This window comes from Colletotrichum acutatum, assembly GCF_030867785.1.
Source record: "Colletotrichum acutatum strain CBS 112980 chromosome Unknown BDZ83scaffold_44, whole genome shotgun sequence".
NCBI classification, from domain to species: Eukaryota; Fungi; Ascomycota; class Sordariomycetes; order Glomerellales; family Glomerellaceae; genus Colletotrichum; species Colletotrichum acutatum.
Genome location: NW_026849038.1, coordinates 27,468 through 44,575, shown reverse-complemented (window position 1 = coordinate 44,575; position 17,108 = coordinate 27,468). Strand labels below are relative to the sequence as shown.

The window sequence follows — 17,108 nt, the reverse complement described above, 5'->3', positions numbered from 1 at the left end:
TTCACTGTTCACCTTTGGCAGATTGCGCAACCCAGGAAGAGCGCAGTCAGATTACATATACGCGCTTGTCTGAAAGGACAGGTCTTTGTATTAATCCCATCGACTTAAGTCGCGATACTCTTCCTGAGACTCTCGTTCAATTCTTGTTGACTATGACGCCAAATCTCCAGAAACTAAGCCTGTGCGTTCCGCGTCGGTGGACCTTTCAGCCGTTAGAAACATGGATACATGGATACATGGATGCATACCTAAACTGAATCAGTCAACGATACTGCTGAGCCAGGTCCGACATATGGGGCTAGAGATTGAGAACCACGACGACGACATGTGTTTTTACGGCCATGACGAAGATTGGTGTATTCATCACACCACTCCTAGTCCTGTTGAACGTCTGCTCATAGACAATGCACCAAATCTTGAGGTGTTATCATATACCGCTGGAGGGATAGAGAGTCTTCCAAAGCTATCATTGCTCAGGTGGCTGCACCTCCACATGAAAGGGTCTTGGGAAGGAGTGTTGCCTAAGTTGATGGATCGCCTACCCTATCTCACACATTTCAGCTACTTTACCAGGAACTCGCACTCTCCCACGCCCAGAGAGATCCAAGACCCCTCCACAATCACTAGGAGATTCTCCAGCATCTCACTGTGATGAGTCAGTTTTGGAAGAGTGTTACAAATGACCATACGCGAACGGACCCAAACCGGTCATACTCAATAATCTCCCTTACGAATTTCAAGGCTCTCAAATCCATCAACCTTCATGGCTACATGATCTAGCTATATCGGGTAGATGGAAGCTCGATAGATAAAGTGGAGTCGTACTTGCAGCTTCTGCCAAAGTTTTTGCCTCAATGCATACAGCAGCTTCATATTGATGGCTGGGAGAACTATGGAGAAGAGAATCTCAGGTCATTGGCCAAGGCTGTGGCAAATGGGAAATTCCCCTACCTGGATACGGTGATCTGGGACACAAATCATGACCGTCGGCCCCTTCGGCCCGGGTTTTGCAACAAAGCGTAGGAGATGGGTGAGAACTGGAGACAAATAATTACGGAGCAAGTTGAGGACCGCATATGTAGTGGTTACCACGAAGCATTTCCAGACTGGAGAGCTGAGTTATTGGAGTCTGCTGGGAAAGAGACTGGCTGATAATTCATTCCTCATTATAACTACGTAATACTTTATGTAGCAAAAGGGCTTTAAGTAATTGTGATTACAAGGACTGTGAATTTATGTACAGCTCTCACCACCAAGTACTTACTTGGTATTTCACCTGACCTTGAGCCAACTATTTCACTAATTGGTATATTGAGATAAGGATAAGAAATGTACTTAAGTATCATATTCAATGGAGTCTTGAACGAGATTGAGGCACATCTAATGACTCATTCTACACATCAGAAATCCCTGGTCTATACATCGAGCTTGACCATGACGCCAACGCTCTTTCCAAAACCTTGGTACTTTTGCAGCGCCGCCTGTGCCTCCGGCTTGGTCCAAGCAGCCTTTGCTTCCTGCCCCAGATGTTAGCAACGAATAATCTGCAACCGTTGTAGTCGGATGGGATGCCTACCTCATCGCTGTCCCATCCCAAGATACCCAGGCCAGTTGACTGACCACCATCAACACTCTTTCCCCCGAAGTGGACGGTCTGGCCGAGGGCAGCGACTAGGTCCATCCAGGCCTGCTTCGCCTCCTCATGCTTACTCTCGTCTGCAACATCAATGAAGCAGAACTGAGTGAATGTCTTGGGCTTTTCACCAGGAAGCGGACCAGTCTCGAACTTCTTGACTCGTGGCTCGCCACCAGGACTGGCCTTGAACTGATCTCCACGCTCTTTGATCCACGCCGACTCGGCGAAAGCCTTGTCATCTGCCGCGGACTCGAAAGCTGCGACAAAATTTAGCTGCTGCTGAGAGATTCGACTTCAAATGAGAGCCTCACTTATCGTTTGAAGGAACTTGAAGTCCGTCACGGGTGTTCCGTTCTCGTTGATGACATGTCCACCAGCTACTCCAATGACACCTGGCTGCTTGGCGATGTCTTCCTTGACCTGCGGCCATGCCCCGAGGAACTCATCCTTCTTGTCGGCAGGAATGTTGGGGGTAACGACAACGAGGAAAGGCATGTTGGCTGTTCTTAGGTTCAGGGCTAGTAGAGACGATGGAACTGTTTTTGTTAAATGTTGTGGCGCTAAGCGGTCTACAGTGATGTGCTTGGCTTTGGCTTCGATGAAATGTCGATTCTGCGTTGGCTAGAGGTCCGGTGATGGATGCGGGCAACACGAGGTTTATATGGCTTTCGAAAGGGGTTCATTCATGATTCAAAGACCCTGCTGAATTAAGACAGTGGTCAGTCAACCATTGACCCCGACACGGACCGCAACTTGCACCCGGAAATCCCGGTGGTGCGGCATGACAGAAGCCAGGCGCCGTCAGACGAGTTGCGTCTTAGAAGGCCCCCGGCAAAAGCTGAGAGCCACCAGTACGTCGCCGACCGACCCCAGATCATCTGATGCCTAACCCCCTCCCGTCGCGGATGATACCACCGGCAACTAGGGACGGCTCTCAGGGTCCAACAGCTCATTGGCGGTGCCCACTAGGTAAGTTACATGGTGAATAAACCGCGTGTATGCCGTATCGTGAATGCTTCAACCCAGAAAGTGAAACTCAGGCGGAGCCGGGAACCGGGGGTCTGGCCAGTGTGGGGTACTGTCGCTGCCACGGCGGCGGAGGACGGGCCGGCGGGCTTTGACGAGACGGTCTCGGTTTTTCGTCTGATCCGTGATTTATGCCCCCTCCACCAAGCCGAAAGTCTAATTCACTCGGCAACGTGCTTGGAGGCCTGCATGAATTCAAGCCGGCAGCCCGGCGGACATGAGTTTGACTAGGCCAGGTCTAACAAAAAGGGGACCTCATGCAAGTAACAGCTGTCAAATCACCGCAGGCGAAATACGTTTGCTGCGCGAGGCAGTGCCAGAACGCGGAAGGTCTTTCAAGGAGCGAAAACTCCTAGTCGAGTGCTTGACTGTATTCAATCCGAGGGTTCATCTCGTATTGACATGTACTACGAAGCTGGAAACACCTTGGCAGAATGCAGGGACAAGCACATTGAAGCAGGGAGCTGTGACTGAGTCTGACACATGGGGAAACGTTCCAGAACAAGTACAAACCTTCGGGGATATATCAATAATTCGGGGAATTAGCAAAGCAGCCCGTGCTCATATTCAGACTCTACAATACTTACAATGTTGCTGAGGAAGTTTGAATGTCTCAGGCTGGCGTGAAAACGTAGATGCGGGTACAATTAGATGGGTGAAGTCATGACTTCGAGCTTTTGCATCAAAGATCAGCAAGGACTTGGACATGGTCCACGGGCTAAATACAAGGCTAATGGCATGATTTTGGTAGCGAGTTTGTATTATTCTTGTCCCTCTAATGCATGTGCTTCTCCTTCGGCACTAAATCTACGTGATGGGCAATGACCGAGGCCTGGCTTACGGTATGGACTAGGTTGTTCGGAGTTTCGGGCAAAAGAAGGTTACCGAATTAAGAAGTAAACGTGTGAAGCAGCCTTGCTCCCCTTTGATACTGAAGAATTCCTACAAACAACATTTAGATCTTGGGAGCAATGCATATGCACTGCTTCGAATACATGGCTTTACCGGTCGAGTTGAAGTGGCGGTGTGAGATCGCTCAATGACTCGCTCCTGGCCATCACAAAGACTGACCGATGCGTTATTCATTTCTTCTATCGTGTTTCAAGTATAGAAGCCGAGCCCGAAGAGAGGATTTATTGTTACCATCTGGTGCAGAAGCAAGCTCTGGCCAAGGGTTCAATTCTCATATCATCATATACTAGCCAAAGGAATGAATGCATCTTTCGTTCATCCCGAACTTCGCTCGAGTTTGTGTGAAAGAGATAGAGAGAGAGAGATAGATTGTTATAAATACACAACTCTTTCATCGTTGGATCAGAAGCTACGTATCAGGTATGAAACTAACACATTTCTTGACTCTCATATCCAGAGAGCGTGAGATATCGTACACAGCAATAAGTACTTACCCATGGAATATTTGATTCTGACCTTTCATCCTAGATCGCACAAACTTTGCAGACAGTCAAAAAAGAGGACACATCTCAAGTTGGGAGCTTGGCATTCCGAAGCAGTCAAATACCCAATCTATTTTGTCATCTGTGGCTAGACTGACCAAGGGCAGCTGACAAGAATCGTCTAAATACCTGGTGGTCTAAACGTGAATCAACATGTCATGACAGCTGAGGAAGCCTCAACTGTTTCCGTTGAGCATAGGGAAACTGCATTTCCATCCCATCATTGTCGAAATCCTCAGGACCGCCAAACCAATAAGCCAAGCTCGGATTTCCCTCTAGGCGATTGAGTGTATGCGAGGCGATCAATAACTCCCTCAAGCGAACACGACGACAGCCGCAGCGACGCCGAGAACTGCCGCCATCCCCGCCCGAGCCGTCGACCCCGCCCCCGCCGGAACCGTACTTGACGAAGGCTCCGCTCCGCTTCCAGTCCCAGTCGGCACGTCCTCACCCTCCGTCGACGTGATCAAGGTGCTACCCGTGCCGCCCGTCCTAGTTGTGACTCCCGACGGCGTCAGCGAAGACAAAGGCGACGTCACCGACGTAGTAACGGTTTTAATGATGGTGCTCGTCGTGGTAGGGGGCGTAACCGTCACCGTTGTGCTGCCGACTCCGCTATTCGACCCGGGGGTTGCTAGGGTTTGGGTGATGGTGACGGTGGGTGGTTTGACGGTTGCGCAACTGGAGAGGAAGCTCATGGTGATGGTCTCGGTGCCGGAGTAGCCCGGGCATCCGGGGATTTTCTTGCCGGACGCCGGGTCGGTACCTCCACAGTCGAGCGGGGTACAGATTTCATGGGTTTCGGGGACGTAGTGGATGACTGTCTTGATGGAGACGCCAGAGGGGCCTGGGTAGGTGTATGTGAGAGAGGCGCAGCCTGCGAGATCTGTCTTGGCGAGGACGGCTGTAGCTGCCAGGATCGGGAGGAGGTAGCGAGACATTATTGCTATTGGAGTTGAACAGCAATTTGAAAATCGATTTTGGTGAACGAGTGTGATGGCCAATAACTGCTGATAGACACCTAAGATCTCGAGGATGAGAGAGGTATGGATCGCCGAGTCAGATTTGGGTGGCATAACGGGTCTTTTTGAATTTCTGATGGTGTAGGAGGTTCGGGAAGTCGTATTGTTCCCATGCGTCTTGGATGTTTGACGAGCAGGCAAGCTTTCTGGAACCTCATCACCTCAGACTCGTCTAGCCCCTGGGTACGACCTCAAGAGGTTGCAGCTTGCTGCATAGGCACGCCGACTTCTTGCATTGCCGGCATTCTTTTGCCGTGTGACACGAGGACAGGACCGAGAGTGAAAACAGCGGTTCTGAACAATCCCATGGTTCATGTCAGGCATATGAGAACAAAGTTGATTTATTTTCGGGATTATGCACTCGAAAACAAGGAATAGCGAGTCCCTTGCTGCGCTCACGTCCTTGGCATTCAATAACGGAGATACAAGGAGCAGTAATCCAAGTTGTCTGTCAGGCACCGGAAGATTGAGAAAGACTTTCTTGCCAATGGTTTAGTATCGGCCTGAAAAACCAACAGCGGCGTAACATCATCGAGAGAATTGGAGCTGATACTCACAGCCAGTTGGGTCATTTCATTGAACCCCGGAAAGTGGCGGAGGAGAAGATGTTAGTTCTGCTATCTATCTTCGTGTTCACTGTCATAGAATTGGTCAAGCTTGTCCGGAAGATCGAACAAAGAAACACTGGCTAGATCTGTGCACAGCTCAAAGTCTTTCAGGCGATTGCTCAAGGACGGCCATGCGACCATCCTCGTATGCGGCCCCCTGCTTGCAAGACCAAAAGCACTGCAGTTTGCCGTTGTTTCCATCAAACACTGCCGCATTGTTCTCCCTCCTGTACGACACGACCTCGACTTAGCAATCGAGTCATCTAAAGTAGCTCTGTCTTTATCATTGGCAGAGGGGCCGTTGCTGTTGCGTACTCATCTGAGTCATCTCTCAATCGAACAGCCCACAGGCTTGTCTGGCGGCAATTTCAAGTTAACATGACAGACTCAGAGAAATCAAGAGCATAGTGTTCTGTATGTACAGGATTGGTGTATTAACAAGTAGCGATTGTCGCATTAGTTGGTAAGTCTAGGTTATTACAATTTATCATACTGAAGTCATCGTGTCGGCCGTTAAGAGAAAAGGAATGCATAGCCGGGAAGTCTTTCGCGACGGCTCCGTCACTTCAGGAGTCCAGCCAATGTTGATCCCCTCCAAGGGAGAGACGGAAGTCGGAAGCAACACTTTTGCGAGAGGATTGGATTCATCCCTCTACTGCGCCTTCTTAGCCTTGTCCAACTTCTTCTCCCGTCTGCGCTGGTGGGCTTCCGCGCCGGCCTCGGTATCCATGAGGTAGTCCCACCACCGGAAGCTAGACGCGTAGTTGCCGATGAATTTCTCGTGGTGCACGTCGTGGTGCTCGGCGCCGGCCCAGAAGGGGAGGAAGTGCCTCAGAGACCAGGGGAAGTCGTAACCGGAATGCGAGTCGATGGCTTGGAACAGGCGGAGGACGATCCACATGTACATGGTGAAGAGGTGCAGGTCCTTTGTGATGAGGACCCATAGAACAGGGGAACCAACTGTGCCGAGACCAAGGAACATGACCTCAATCGGAGAGGCGTACTCGGCCGTCATGCCAAAGGGGGCCGAGTAGTAGTGGTGCATCTTGTGGACGGCCTTGTACAGGGGAGGCCAGTGGGCGCCGCGGTGCATCCAGTAGTGCCAAGTGTCCTCGAGGACGAAGAAGATTGCAATCTGGTAGGCCATCTTCCACCAGGCGGGGAAGGGCACGCCGTAGTCAAGGCCGCACCAGGTGGCGATGGGATGGAAGAGCCAAATTTGCGGGAGCTCGACGGTGAAGTGACTGAAGAGAACTAGAGCGCCGCATTCAAATTGCTCCCTCCAAGTTGGGATTTTTTGCTGTTCAAAGTTAGCAACTGATACAGGTGGTCGTCTTTCACGTGTAGGATTCTGCTGAATGCATGGGACATGGCAAATGTGGGCGGAGTGACGTGCCTGTTGAATCTTCCACCTGCGGAAGTAGGGAATGGCGTCAATAATGATCCATGGCAGACTGCGACCAAAGTAGACGACTTCGTGCATGACAAAGGTCATGATGCCAGTGGCGAGGATGTCGTTCTGCATCCACAGGTACCACGCCGCCCATAAGCGCTCAATGGCGTTGAGTTGGACATTGTACTTGTTCACATCGTCGAGTACACCGAGGTAGGTTGTGGTAGATGTCTGGTTGGGAAACACGACGGTCGAATTCCTATGACAGCATTGTGTGTAAGCGGATAGTCAACTTGTAAGGTATCTAGGCGAGACGCTGCGGTTAACTTACCAGGACGCCATAGTATCAGACTCACCCCAAATGCAGGAGAGGCAAACTCAAAGAAGGCGATGTGCAACTCTCGAGATGCAACGGCAGCAACCAGAACAGAGAGGGGAATCTGGCAGAGTTGCGAAAGGGGTCAAGTTGAATTAATAAACCTGTGCACTCGGTGGAGACTGCGCGTGTTGGCGTTGAACGGGCTTTGGAAATGGATGGTTCTTCTCGAAGGGCGGGCGCAGGGGTCCAGACGCCGATGGGACGATAAAAATTCACCGGCATCCGCTCAGGTGTGGTACGATGACTGGCATGTTTTGCTGTGCCTGTTCTTGGTCTGTTCTTCTTGGAGACAAATGGAGGCATTGAACATGAATCCACCGATCCGAATACGAATTGGATGAGTTACGCCTCATGACCATTGCCATTGGCTCATTGTGAAGCTGATGAGATTGGCGAATCTGGTGACAGCTTCTCATCGCCTGCTCTTGATGAATGGCCCGGAGCCGTGTGTTTCCAGCTGAAGAGAGGCACAGAGGATCCATTCTCCATCCCCGGGCGACCCACTTCCCGATGGTCTGTTTGTGGTGTGATTTTGTCCACCGCGCTTGAGTCCCCGAGATTGCCGGCCTCAGGGGCATCGACGCCTGGCTCTGCTCCGTCCTGGGCTTGCGGATGGACTTCTGAAGCACCGAGACAAGGCAATGAGGATATTTGACGTTGCGATGGGCATTGGGTGATTTCTCGTTCATGGTCATTCCTGACAGTTGTTGGGGCCGAGCAACATGACAGATGGGTGATATGCGTGATGACCGACCACTACTGAGCAGATGGGCAAGGCGAGTATTGCACCTCAATCCATATACTCCGTAGGGCTGATGAAGTTCAAGGCGTCTTTTGAGTGCGGATAAGGTAGGCCTGGCAGTGAACTTTGTCGCCGTCCGCTCGGTATGATTGTGCATCCGGGTCGGACGCGAGATGCCCGGCATACCATGCACGTCTTCGGCGCACTAATGGGTCTGCCCGCCGTCGATTGTTCGGTTTTCAGCTCGCCGTTCTGCCCCATGTGGCCACAGACACGCGGCAGTCACTCGATTCGCGATGGAGCAGCCCCGAACTTGCTTGCAACGGCCGAAGGTGGGCACTCTTCGGGTCTGATGGTATCTTGCTCGGAGCAACTAGAAAAGTGAGGAACGGAACTTTCGGTGTGGAGATGATAGCTCATCCCGGCCTTGGAGATGTCCGAATACGGATGCCAATGTTGACCCTGGCTAGCGATAGTGCGTGTTGGAACTTGGATAAACATGGGTGCGCAAATTGCTGTCCGGGTTCAAGTCTTGCTGTCGCCGGTTCGTCATCAACGTCGTCGAAGATTCCACGTTTGCCATGCCCATCCTCCCTGCTAGTGACGCCAGAAGGTCTGGAGATGTCACGTCACCGGACCTGGGAGTTCTGAGCAAATGAGAGAAGAGCTCGGGAAGTTGTTATTGATTCATGTTGAAAGAATGCTTGGCTGGAAGCTGTACCGGCTGATGTGTCGGTAGCCGTCCTACTTGGAAGGCATTCTTGACATCTCGCAGGGTAGAGGGAGAAGGCTAGACCTGGACCACAGATTGGAATTTGAGGATTGTGAAGAACATATAGAATAAAAAAGCCTCCTTCAGTCTTTGTGGAGCCGAATCGAGGTCCCCGAAATCGTAGCGAAGGTGAGGCAGAAGAAGTGTTGTGGTGATGCATTTTTTGGTGTTGAGTGGAAATTCAGAGGTTCAAGTGTGGCTGAGGACCTCGGCGGTTCCAATGCTCCGACTGTGGCTCAACTGAGGCGGTGCACATCAGCCACTCAGCGCCAGCCACGCGACGACATTCGCGCCCAAAGCTCCCGCAGCTCTCTCCACTGGCACCACGCACCCACGCACCACACGCACCAACGCGAAGCACGCCCGCACACCACACACCGCATCGCAAGGCAGCTCTCTCTCTCTCTCTCAGTCCGTCTCGGCGGCAAGGGAAAAAAGAGGCTCAGCAGGTTCTCTGCCCTGGTCTCTGACCCCGTCCAGACCCCGTCGAGACCCAACCTCCTCCAGTCATCTCCCCAGTCACTTCAAGTCCGCGCCCACCTCGTGACCTCAGAGGCTCTCAGTCAAGATGACCCATCGTCGGCCGGGCCAGGGTGTCTTCGTTGTTTATCCAAGTTCTCGTTCTTGTTCTTGATTGTGGTCTGGCTGCAGGTCGTCACTCGCGAGGCCATCTTGGATGTGGCCCTGATTCACGCACACGCATAACAGCAAGCGTCGTGAATCCCCTCCAAAGTGTCGTCACGCTCTTCTTTTTCTTGCCTTTCTCCCGAGCGACACTTGGCAAATCTTTACCTTCTTTTTGACGCGACCTTTGCCCGCTGTCGCTATCGTATTCGAACTTTCCATCCTTTGCATCTTCCTTGGCCCTCCGGCTACTAGGACGAAGGCACTCGCGAACTTTGAACTAAGAAGAAAACAACGACGACGAACAACTTCACTGTTCAACTTGGGAGGGAGGAAACAATGGGATACATTGCAAACACACCCGAGGAACGCCTCGAGCGATCGGACTCGAAGAATCCAAAGACAACCTGCAAGGGCCTCACGGGCGCAGGAAACCTATGCCGCAACTCAGTCACGCCCGCGAGGGGCAAGATGCTTTCGCCAACGGTCAAGGAGGAGTCGCTCTACTGCCACCACCACAAAGACCAGGCCGCAAGTCGCTCTGCACAGTCGAGTCCCGGCCCTAGGTTGTCCGGCAGACCCATCTTGGAAGAGCGGACGAGCATCGACACCCTCGCAGACCGTCTAGGCCTGGTGGACGTAGGATCCAACCCAACCAAGAAACAGAAACGACCACAGGGGGGGCGGCTCAGCGGCGGTAGTGGCATGCAAACCACGAACGCCTCGAAGCCGCCGTCGGCATATACACGACCGCCGCAAAAGGAACGCAAGGAACTACACCTCTGCTGCTGCTTCAGCATCCCCATCGACGAAGTCCAGGAATCCCAGCCCGCCCCTCGGCCCCAGCCGCGACCGGTACAGAACGGCGGCTCCGCAGCCATGCCCCGGCCCTCGAGCCAGCTCCTGGCTCCTTCGAATTCGCGCCCGCGACCGAGCACGTCGAGCCACTCCCGGAAGAGCTCCCAGCAAGCGTCTCCCCAACCGCTCTCGACGTCCCAGACAGCGCAGTACCTGTCACTTATCCCGCCATCGACCGACCCCCAGACAGCCTCGGCGCTCATGGCGGAGTTGGCGAGGCCGTACGGCAACTCTGAAGAAGCGGGCTACATCTACATGTTCTGGATCACTCCGACTTCTAAAAAGGAGGCGGCGCCTGTGCAGGAGGCGAGATCGCTGCTCGCACCGCCTTCACCGGCCCGGGGCGTGGGACGCAACCGACGATCTAGCGACGTCGTGTCGGCCTTTGCGAATGCCAACGGCGGCGCATCGGGCGACAACAAGATGCTCATCAAGATTGGACGGGCACAGAACGTCCAGCGCAGGATGCAACAGTGGACAAAGCAGTGTTCCTACGAGATCGAGGTACTGCGGTACTACCCGTACATACCGGGAGCGAGCGCGGCATCGGGACAGCAACCGCGCATGACGCCGCATGTGCACCGCGTCGAGCGGCTCATTCACATTGAGCTGTCGGGCATGGGATTGCATGCCGGGCCCATAACGTGTGCCGGGTGCACTTCGGTGCACCGCGAGTGGTTTGAGGTGCAGACGTCCAAGAAGGGCATTGGCGCGGTGGACGATGTGATTCGGAGATGGGTTGACTGGGACGAGACGACTGTCTGAGTCTGGCGAGTTGATGAGGCTTGCTCGGACTGTGTTTGGAGTGCCTGTTAAGTGGTGATCAAGTGACCATTAACTGCTAGGCCTGTGTGTTTTTACTTGCACTCATTGCATGGCGGACGGCGTAAGGGAATCTTTCATCGCATTCGGACCTCGTATAGCATTTCAATCAGCATCATGATAGTATAGCAGATAGCAGACGGCATCCAAACTTCGGGGCAATAACAGAACCCTGCATTTCGGCAGCTGTCCGCGGGCCTCGCCCGATCGGGATTCCGCTGGTTCGGGTCACCAAGAAAAGACTCATGAATACAGACGGAGTACTCCTTGGACGTTTGAGTTTCACGTTTTTACTTGTACGTTTCCTCTGCAGGTTGATGCAATTTCAAAAGCCGATGGCGCAATTTGGGATCTCGACCCATAGCCTCCACGGTTCCTGGGCGGGTGGCAGCCGTACCCCGACCTCAGCTGAAGACAAGGTTCAATTACGGGGACTGTACGATGACTGGAAGATGAAAAGGAACAGAAACTGCAAGCATCCCACGCTGCTGCAGTTTCCATGTGTCATTGTGTATCTCTCCTTGCTTGAAGACGCGGGCTCTTTGGCTCTTTATCAAGTTGCCGATAGTGTTTGACTCTTGTAGACTTTTGATTATTACTGTACTTACGGATATATACAGCGTAACGGTCTTTGAGTCTCATAGCCAAGAGTACAGGCAGCACACACTGAAGATGGACTGATACAGTATGTACAGGTTGCTCCAGGTGTCCAGCAAAAGTCAAGGTCGGCACGGATGTGGTCCGAAGGTGCCACCACCTCCCCGCCCACCCTGCTCGTTGCATGCAGCATCCTGGGAATGCTGACGGCCTAATGCAGAACCAGAGGGACGGCGGGGGACACCACCGTTGGAGCCTTGGACTCTGCTCTTGAGGCGTGAGCGTCTGGGCGTCCCCCAGTTTCGAGGCCAAACTCTCAGTGCTCTCCACGCCCCGAAGCTCTGACTCGGACCGAATGAGTAAACATCAACTGGTTGCTCAGTGTTGATGTTGAAGGTTCGTTCGATCAGAGCTCAATGTTTTGGGTCTCACAGAAAACGAGCAGGAGGATAACTATTGATGAGAGTCTCACACCTCAGATAGTAGCCAGACAACCGTCTTCACTCGTCATTGCTCGCCCTGCCAAGCTTCGTGTTCTCGCGTGCCGAGCAAAGTGCCTCATCTCTTGGCCATCTCTTGACCATCTCTTGGACTTTTTTATTTTCCCACTCAGAGAGATGCTCGCTGCTGCTTGGCGCTGGCACAAATCCTCCGAGCAAACACGCACCCACCAACGAGCCCTACTAGTCTGTTAGTCCGTCGACGGGGGCAGCGTCACTTCATCAGGACTGGGGGGTGGCTGACCGGGGGCTGACCGGGGACGACGTCACTAGCTTGAGCAAGCTTTTCTGGTGGCGCATCTTCCGATGCTTGTCTTTGCTTGTCTCTTTTGGCAATCTTTGCTTGTCTCTTGTCGATCGCTGGTGTCGCCCCTGGGAACTCAATTGGCTCTTCAACGACATCGAGCCTCGCAAGGACTGAACCGGTGCCCGGGGGCGCCGCGGTCGTAAGAAACGTTCGTTCTACTCGGCCCGCTAGAGGGTTTAGAGTGGTCTCGCAGTATCCAATGCTATCTCTTGAACGACATTTTGATGGGGGTAGCAGCAACAAGTTCGCCTCCTCAAGGATACGCTACTGCAGATACTGGCAAGGTAGGCAAAAAGCTAGCACGGCTAGGTACCTCCAAGGCTCCAACAGTCTTCCCGAGCCGCGAAGCCATCCGCGATCCAGTTCCCCTTGGAGAGAGGCGCCGTCTATAGTTGGGCGTCTTCCCCATATCTTGCAATGACGTGCTCCGCGAGCCTGGGCCGGATTGTGATCCCTCTCGATGCCTCTGCTTCTCAAGAGCTTTGAGAGGCTCTGAAATCTCTGACCGGGGCGGAACTCGAGTTCCACCCACGCACCGGGGAGACCCTTCTCCTCCCCTTGTTCCCCTCTGCATGCTTTCATGTTTCCTGTCTGCATTGGCTGGTTTTTGACTGGAAGATGTCCGCCGGCGGGTATCGCAATCTCTGGCGAACGTTTTCGAGCAACTTTGCCATGTTCGAAACAAGTCGAGAGACGGGCAAAAGCGACATGGCAATACACCTGCTTTGTGGTGTCTCTTCAGGTATCGCCATCATCCCTTGACAAGGCGAATCCTTCTGCTCTCTCATAGTCTCACGCTCTCTAGAGATAACACCCTCCGCACTCCCTTCTCAGTTACTGCTTTTTGCGGATATGTTCTCGGTCTACTGCAGTCTCCTGCAAGTGGCATGCAACGAGTTCCCATCGCTCCCTCCGGCCCAGTTTACACTCCTGGTTCGCAAGGAGCCCGCGTCCATGGCTCCAGCCCTTCTTCAGCCGTTTCCAACTTCCCATGTCACCTTGCCATGTCGCATGTCTCTTCCCAACTGCCGGGATCATACTGCTGACGCCTGGCCAAGCTGATCTTTTTCCTCTTCACAAATAGCCTGTAGCTCTTTGCCTCCTTTGCCTCTCCTCGTACCCTTAAACTCGCACGTCCCACGTGCTCGCGCATTCCCTCCGTCATCCTGAGCCTGGAGTCTGTTCCGATCTCTACCTCCCTCTTGTCCTCGTCCCTGCGCCTCGTCCCTCCTCCTCTTCTACACCTCCGTCTCTTCTCTTCTTCTCCATCCGCCGCCCTGCCACTTGAGCGTCCGTGATCCGTCCCACCGTATCGTCACACCAGTATCCCATTACGCCATTGCCATCGATATCATCACCCGCCCGCATCGCGGAACTCCGTCGCCTCTACCCCTCCATTTCCCAGTGTCACCCGGCGCATCGCCGCGACTCAATTGGCGCGCCATGGATAAAGATCTTCGCCAACCCGAGCCCACGTCCAACGACAAGGGCTCCTCCGAGCTCGCCTTCGCCCGCGCCGATGCCGAGACGGGCGGCTCCTCTGGCTTCAGCGCCTGGTTCGGCGGCCGCAACACAAAGGTCGGCCCGCGGATTGCGCCTCGCAAGGAGGGCGTCGGAGAGGGCTCCGACAGCGAGGACAGCGCCGATGCCATATTGACCAAGCAGCTTGCGGAGGAGAATAGCCATGCGATCAAGTACAGGACGTGCAGCTGGCAAAAGACGGCCGGTCTGCTATTTTCCGAGTACATTTGTCTAGTGAGTTTCGGTTTTCGTGGCTATTTATCGCGTGGCGCATCGTGCTGACCGACAAAAGGCCATCATGAGTTTCCCATGGTCGTATAGTATTCTTGGACTGGTGCCCGGATTGATCCTCACTGCCGTCATCGCGCTTGTTGTTCTCTACACGTATGTTCCGACTCCCTCGTCCAGCTCGCCTCGACATAATACTGACTGCCCGTGTAGATCTTTGGTCCTTTGGCAATTCTGCATGAGACACCCCGAAGTTCGCGACGTCTGCGATATCGGCCAGATGCTCTTCTGGGGAAAGACATGGGCATGGTACGCTACGGCTGTCATGTTCATTCTGAACAACACTGTATGCCTCTTATTCTCGTCGCCAACATGGGCGCATTGCTAACACTCCGTGCGCAGTTCATTCAGGCTCTACACGTCCTCGTTGGCGCCAAGTACCTCAACACAATGACCGAATCCGATCCCGTCGTCTGTAGAACTGTCGTCTTCTCCATTGTCGTCACCATCATCTGCTGGCTCTGCTCGCTGCCTCGCACCTTTGACGCCCTTTCGAAAGCCGGAACCGCATCCGCAGCCTTCACCTTCATCTCGGTGCTTCTGGCTACCATCTTCGCTGGCATCCAGGCGCATCCCGCCGGCTACGACCCCCGATCAACATATGTCGACGAGACTACTGGCACAACAAAGACTGGAGGCGCCCCGATTGTCACGGCCATTCCCATTGCCGCCACTACCTTTGTCTCCGGAATGAATGCCTTCCTGAACATCAGCTACACTTTCATCGGCCAAATCACGTTGCCCAGTTTCATTGCGGAGATGAAGGATCCGAGGTAAGTCTAGTACCGTACTGTCGTTAATATATAGGTATGCTAAGCAAGGTCTAGGGACTTCCCCAAGGCCCTCTGGGCTGTCACTATTGGCGAGATCATCGTCTTCAGCATTGTCGGAGCTGTTGTCTACGCCTTTGTCGGAAACCAATACATGACTGCACCCGCCTTTGGCTCCCTCGAGGAGGTCTACAAGAAGGTGTCCTTCTCCTTCATGATCCCGACTCTTGTCTTCCTCGGCGTCTTGTACGCCAGCGTTTCGGCTAGATTTCTCTTCTTCCGTCTCTTCAAGGGCACCAAGCACTTGCACGAACACACTATCGTCGGCTGGGGTTCTTGGGCCACCATTCTCCTTGCCTTGTGGCTTTTGGCATTCTTGATTGCCGAACTTATCCCCTTCTTCTCTTCCCGTGAGTTTCATCGAATCAACGACACAGGTGCTTCGCTAACTAGACTCAGTGCTTTCACTCATGTCCTCTCTGTTCGACTCATTCTTCGGCTTCATCTTCTGGGGCGTTGCTTACTTCCGCATGCGAGGCGCCGATAATCGCGCCGGCGTCCCCAAGCCTGGAAAGCTTGCCGATCTTGCGACGATGGGTCTCAACATCATCATTATTCTCACCGGTCTTTTGTTCCTCACTGCCGGCACATACGCCAGTGTTGAAGGCATCATTGAAGAGTTTAGAGCGGGCACCGTCGGCAAGCCCTTTGGCTGCGCTAGCAACGGACTTTGAACCGGGCCCAACATCAGTTGCTTTTGTGCCGTTGTAAAAGATTGACACATGACTTGGAGCGTCGCTGCATGCTCGTAATCAGTATTATCGGAGGTAGAGGAGAACTAAAGCAACGATACCATAGTGTTTATTTACACGTACTTTTGGCTATGAATAGGCCAAGACGCAATTCCATAATCCATCTTTCGAACCCTCACTAATGATGTTGATAATCATGGCGCCTCAACACTAAATGTAGTATGAGATAATCCATTTCAAACAACAGATGCCATACGAGATGCTTGCTTGCTTATTGCGAGGCCATGGAAGTACCTCACTGCTATGCGAGCGGTGATGCCGTCATTACTCATAAAGGTAAAGCCGTCAAACGAACGAAACAATCATGCGGCTTCCTCGTCAACTGATCGTAAGCCCCCGCCGTGTTGAGTTCCTGCGGAAGGTCTTCGAGCTGGAAATTCTACAGCACGAGCACCACGAGCGTTCGAAAGTGCACATACGGCAGTTTTCTCCCGTAAGATCCCCGAGGCCCCGTGCTGAAAACCATAATTCGACCCCGCGTCGAGTTAAAACTGTTCTTTGTGCCATCCTCAGACCTGACGAGTCACCTCTCAGGCGCGTATATCGCCGTATTGGTACCCGATACATCACACCCGTGCCCAGAGACGTCTCCTCTCTTGGCCACCACGTGCTCCCGGCGTCCGCAGCGCCTCGTCAACGGAGAACCCAGGCACCTTATAATCCGCGCGAGCTCACACCCGGAAGACGACGGTGTCCTTGGGGGCCATCTTGGACACAACGGCGTTGGCGTACTTTGCCTCGACATGAAGGTGCTTCTTGAAGAACTCCCATAACTCGCCGTCGATGCGACCTCGTCATTGCCGTATGAGTCTCTACACGACCACCTAAGAATCATCTTGGTTGAAAGGGTCTTTTGAGGTTCCCGCAAATAGCCCGATGGGCTCCGATCCCACTCTGATCTTGAGCCCATTTAGTCTGGGATTCCAACTCAGCAGAGCTGTCAAGAGATCATTGGTTCAGAGGCTGTCAAAGTGAAG

At 53.2% G+C, this 17,108-nt stretch overlaps 6 protein-coding genes across 6 annotated transcripts; 2 read left to right on the top strand and 4 right to left on the bottom strand.

Annotated features, from left to right (window-relative positions):
• Positions 1-1,394: 1,394 nt before the first annotated feature.
• On the bottom strand, positions 1,395-2,229 carry BDZ83DRAFT_620545 (uncharacterized protein). Its single transcript, XM_060508196.1, has 3 exons — positions 1,948-2,229; positions 1,577-1,893; positions 1,395-1,517 (listed from the first exon to the last, which is right to left on the bottom strand). The coding sequence occupies exons 1-3, from the start codon at positions 2,129-2,131 to the stop codon at positions 1,416-1,418; spliced, it is 603 nt and encodes a 200-aa protein (XP_060365185.1). The 5' UTR covers positions 2,132-2,229; the 3' UTR covers positions 1,395-1,415.
• A 1,970-nt stretch (positions 2,230-4,199) lies between these two features.
• BDZ83DRAFT_312896 (uncharacterized protein) lies at positions 4,200-5,473 on the bottom strand. Its single transcript, XM_060502315.1, has one exon. The coding sequence runs from the start codon at positions 5,190-5,192 to the stop codon at positions 4,431-4,433; it is 762 nt and encodes a 253-aa protein (XP_060365184.1). The 5' UTR covers positions 5,193-5,473; the 3' UTR covers positions 4,200-4,430.
• A 925-nt stretch (positions 5,474-6,398) lies between these two features.
• On the bottom strand, positions 6,399-7,481 carry BDZ83DRAFT_719374 (fatty acid hydroxylase superfamily protein; the record flags this gene model as incomplete). Its single annotated transcript, XM_060512166.1, has 3 exons — positions 6,399-7,046; positions 7,143-7,398; positions 7,471-7,481. 3 exons carry the CDS (start codon positions 7,479-7,481, stop codon positions 6,399-6,401), a joined length of 915 nt encoding a protein of 304 aa, XP_060365183.1.
• Positions 7,482-7,500: 19 nt separating this feature from the next.
• Positions 7,501-8,666, bottom strand: BDZ83DRAFT_312947 (uncharacterized protein). Its single transcript, XM_060502316.1, has one exon. It carries the CDS (start codon positions 8,442-8,444, stop codon positions 7,731-7,733), a length of 714 nt encoding a protein of 237 aa, XP_060365182.1. The 5' UTR covers positions 8,445-8,666; the 3' UTR covers positions 7,501-7,730.
• A 927-nt stretch (positions 8,667-9,593) lies between these two features.
• BDZ83DRAFT_312882 (meiotically up-regulated gene 113-domain-containing protein) lies at positions 9,594-11,430 on the top strand. The gene has a single exon (XM_060502314.1). The coding sequence runs from the start codon at positions 9,996-9,998 to the stop codon at positions 11,277-11,279; it is 1,284 nt and encodes a 427-aa protein (XP_060365181.1). The 5' UTR covers positions 9,594-9,995; the 3' UTR covers positions 11,280-11,430.
• A 2,753-nt stretch (positions 11,431-14,183) lies between these two features.
• On the top strand, positions 14,184-16,053 carry BDZ83DRAFT_577221 (transmembrane amino acid transporter; the record flags this gene model as incomplete). Its single annotated transcript, XM_060504997.1, has 6 exons — positions 14,184-14,495; positions 14,554-14,645; positions 14,703-14,835; positions 14,892-15,322; positions 15,377-15,729; positions 15,779-16,053. The coding sequence occupies 6 exons, from the start codon at positions 14,184-14,186 to the stop codon at positions 16,051-16,053; spliced, it is 1,596 nt and encodes a 531-aa protein (XP_060365180.1).
• Positions 16,054-17,108: the final 1,055 nt, after the last annotated feature.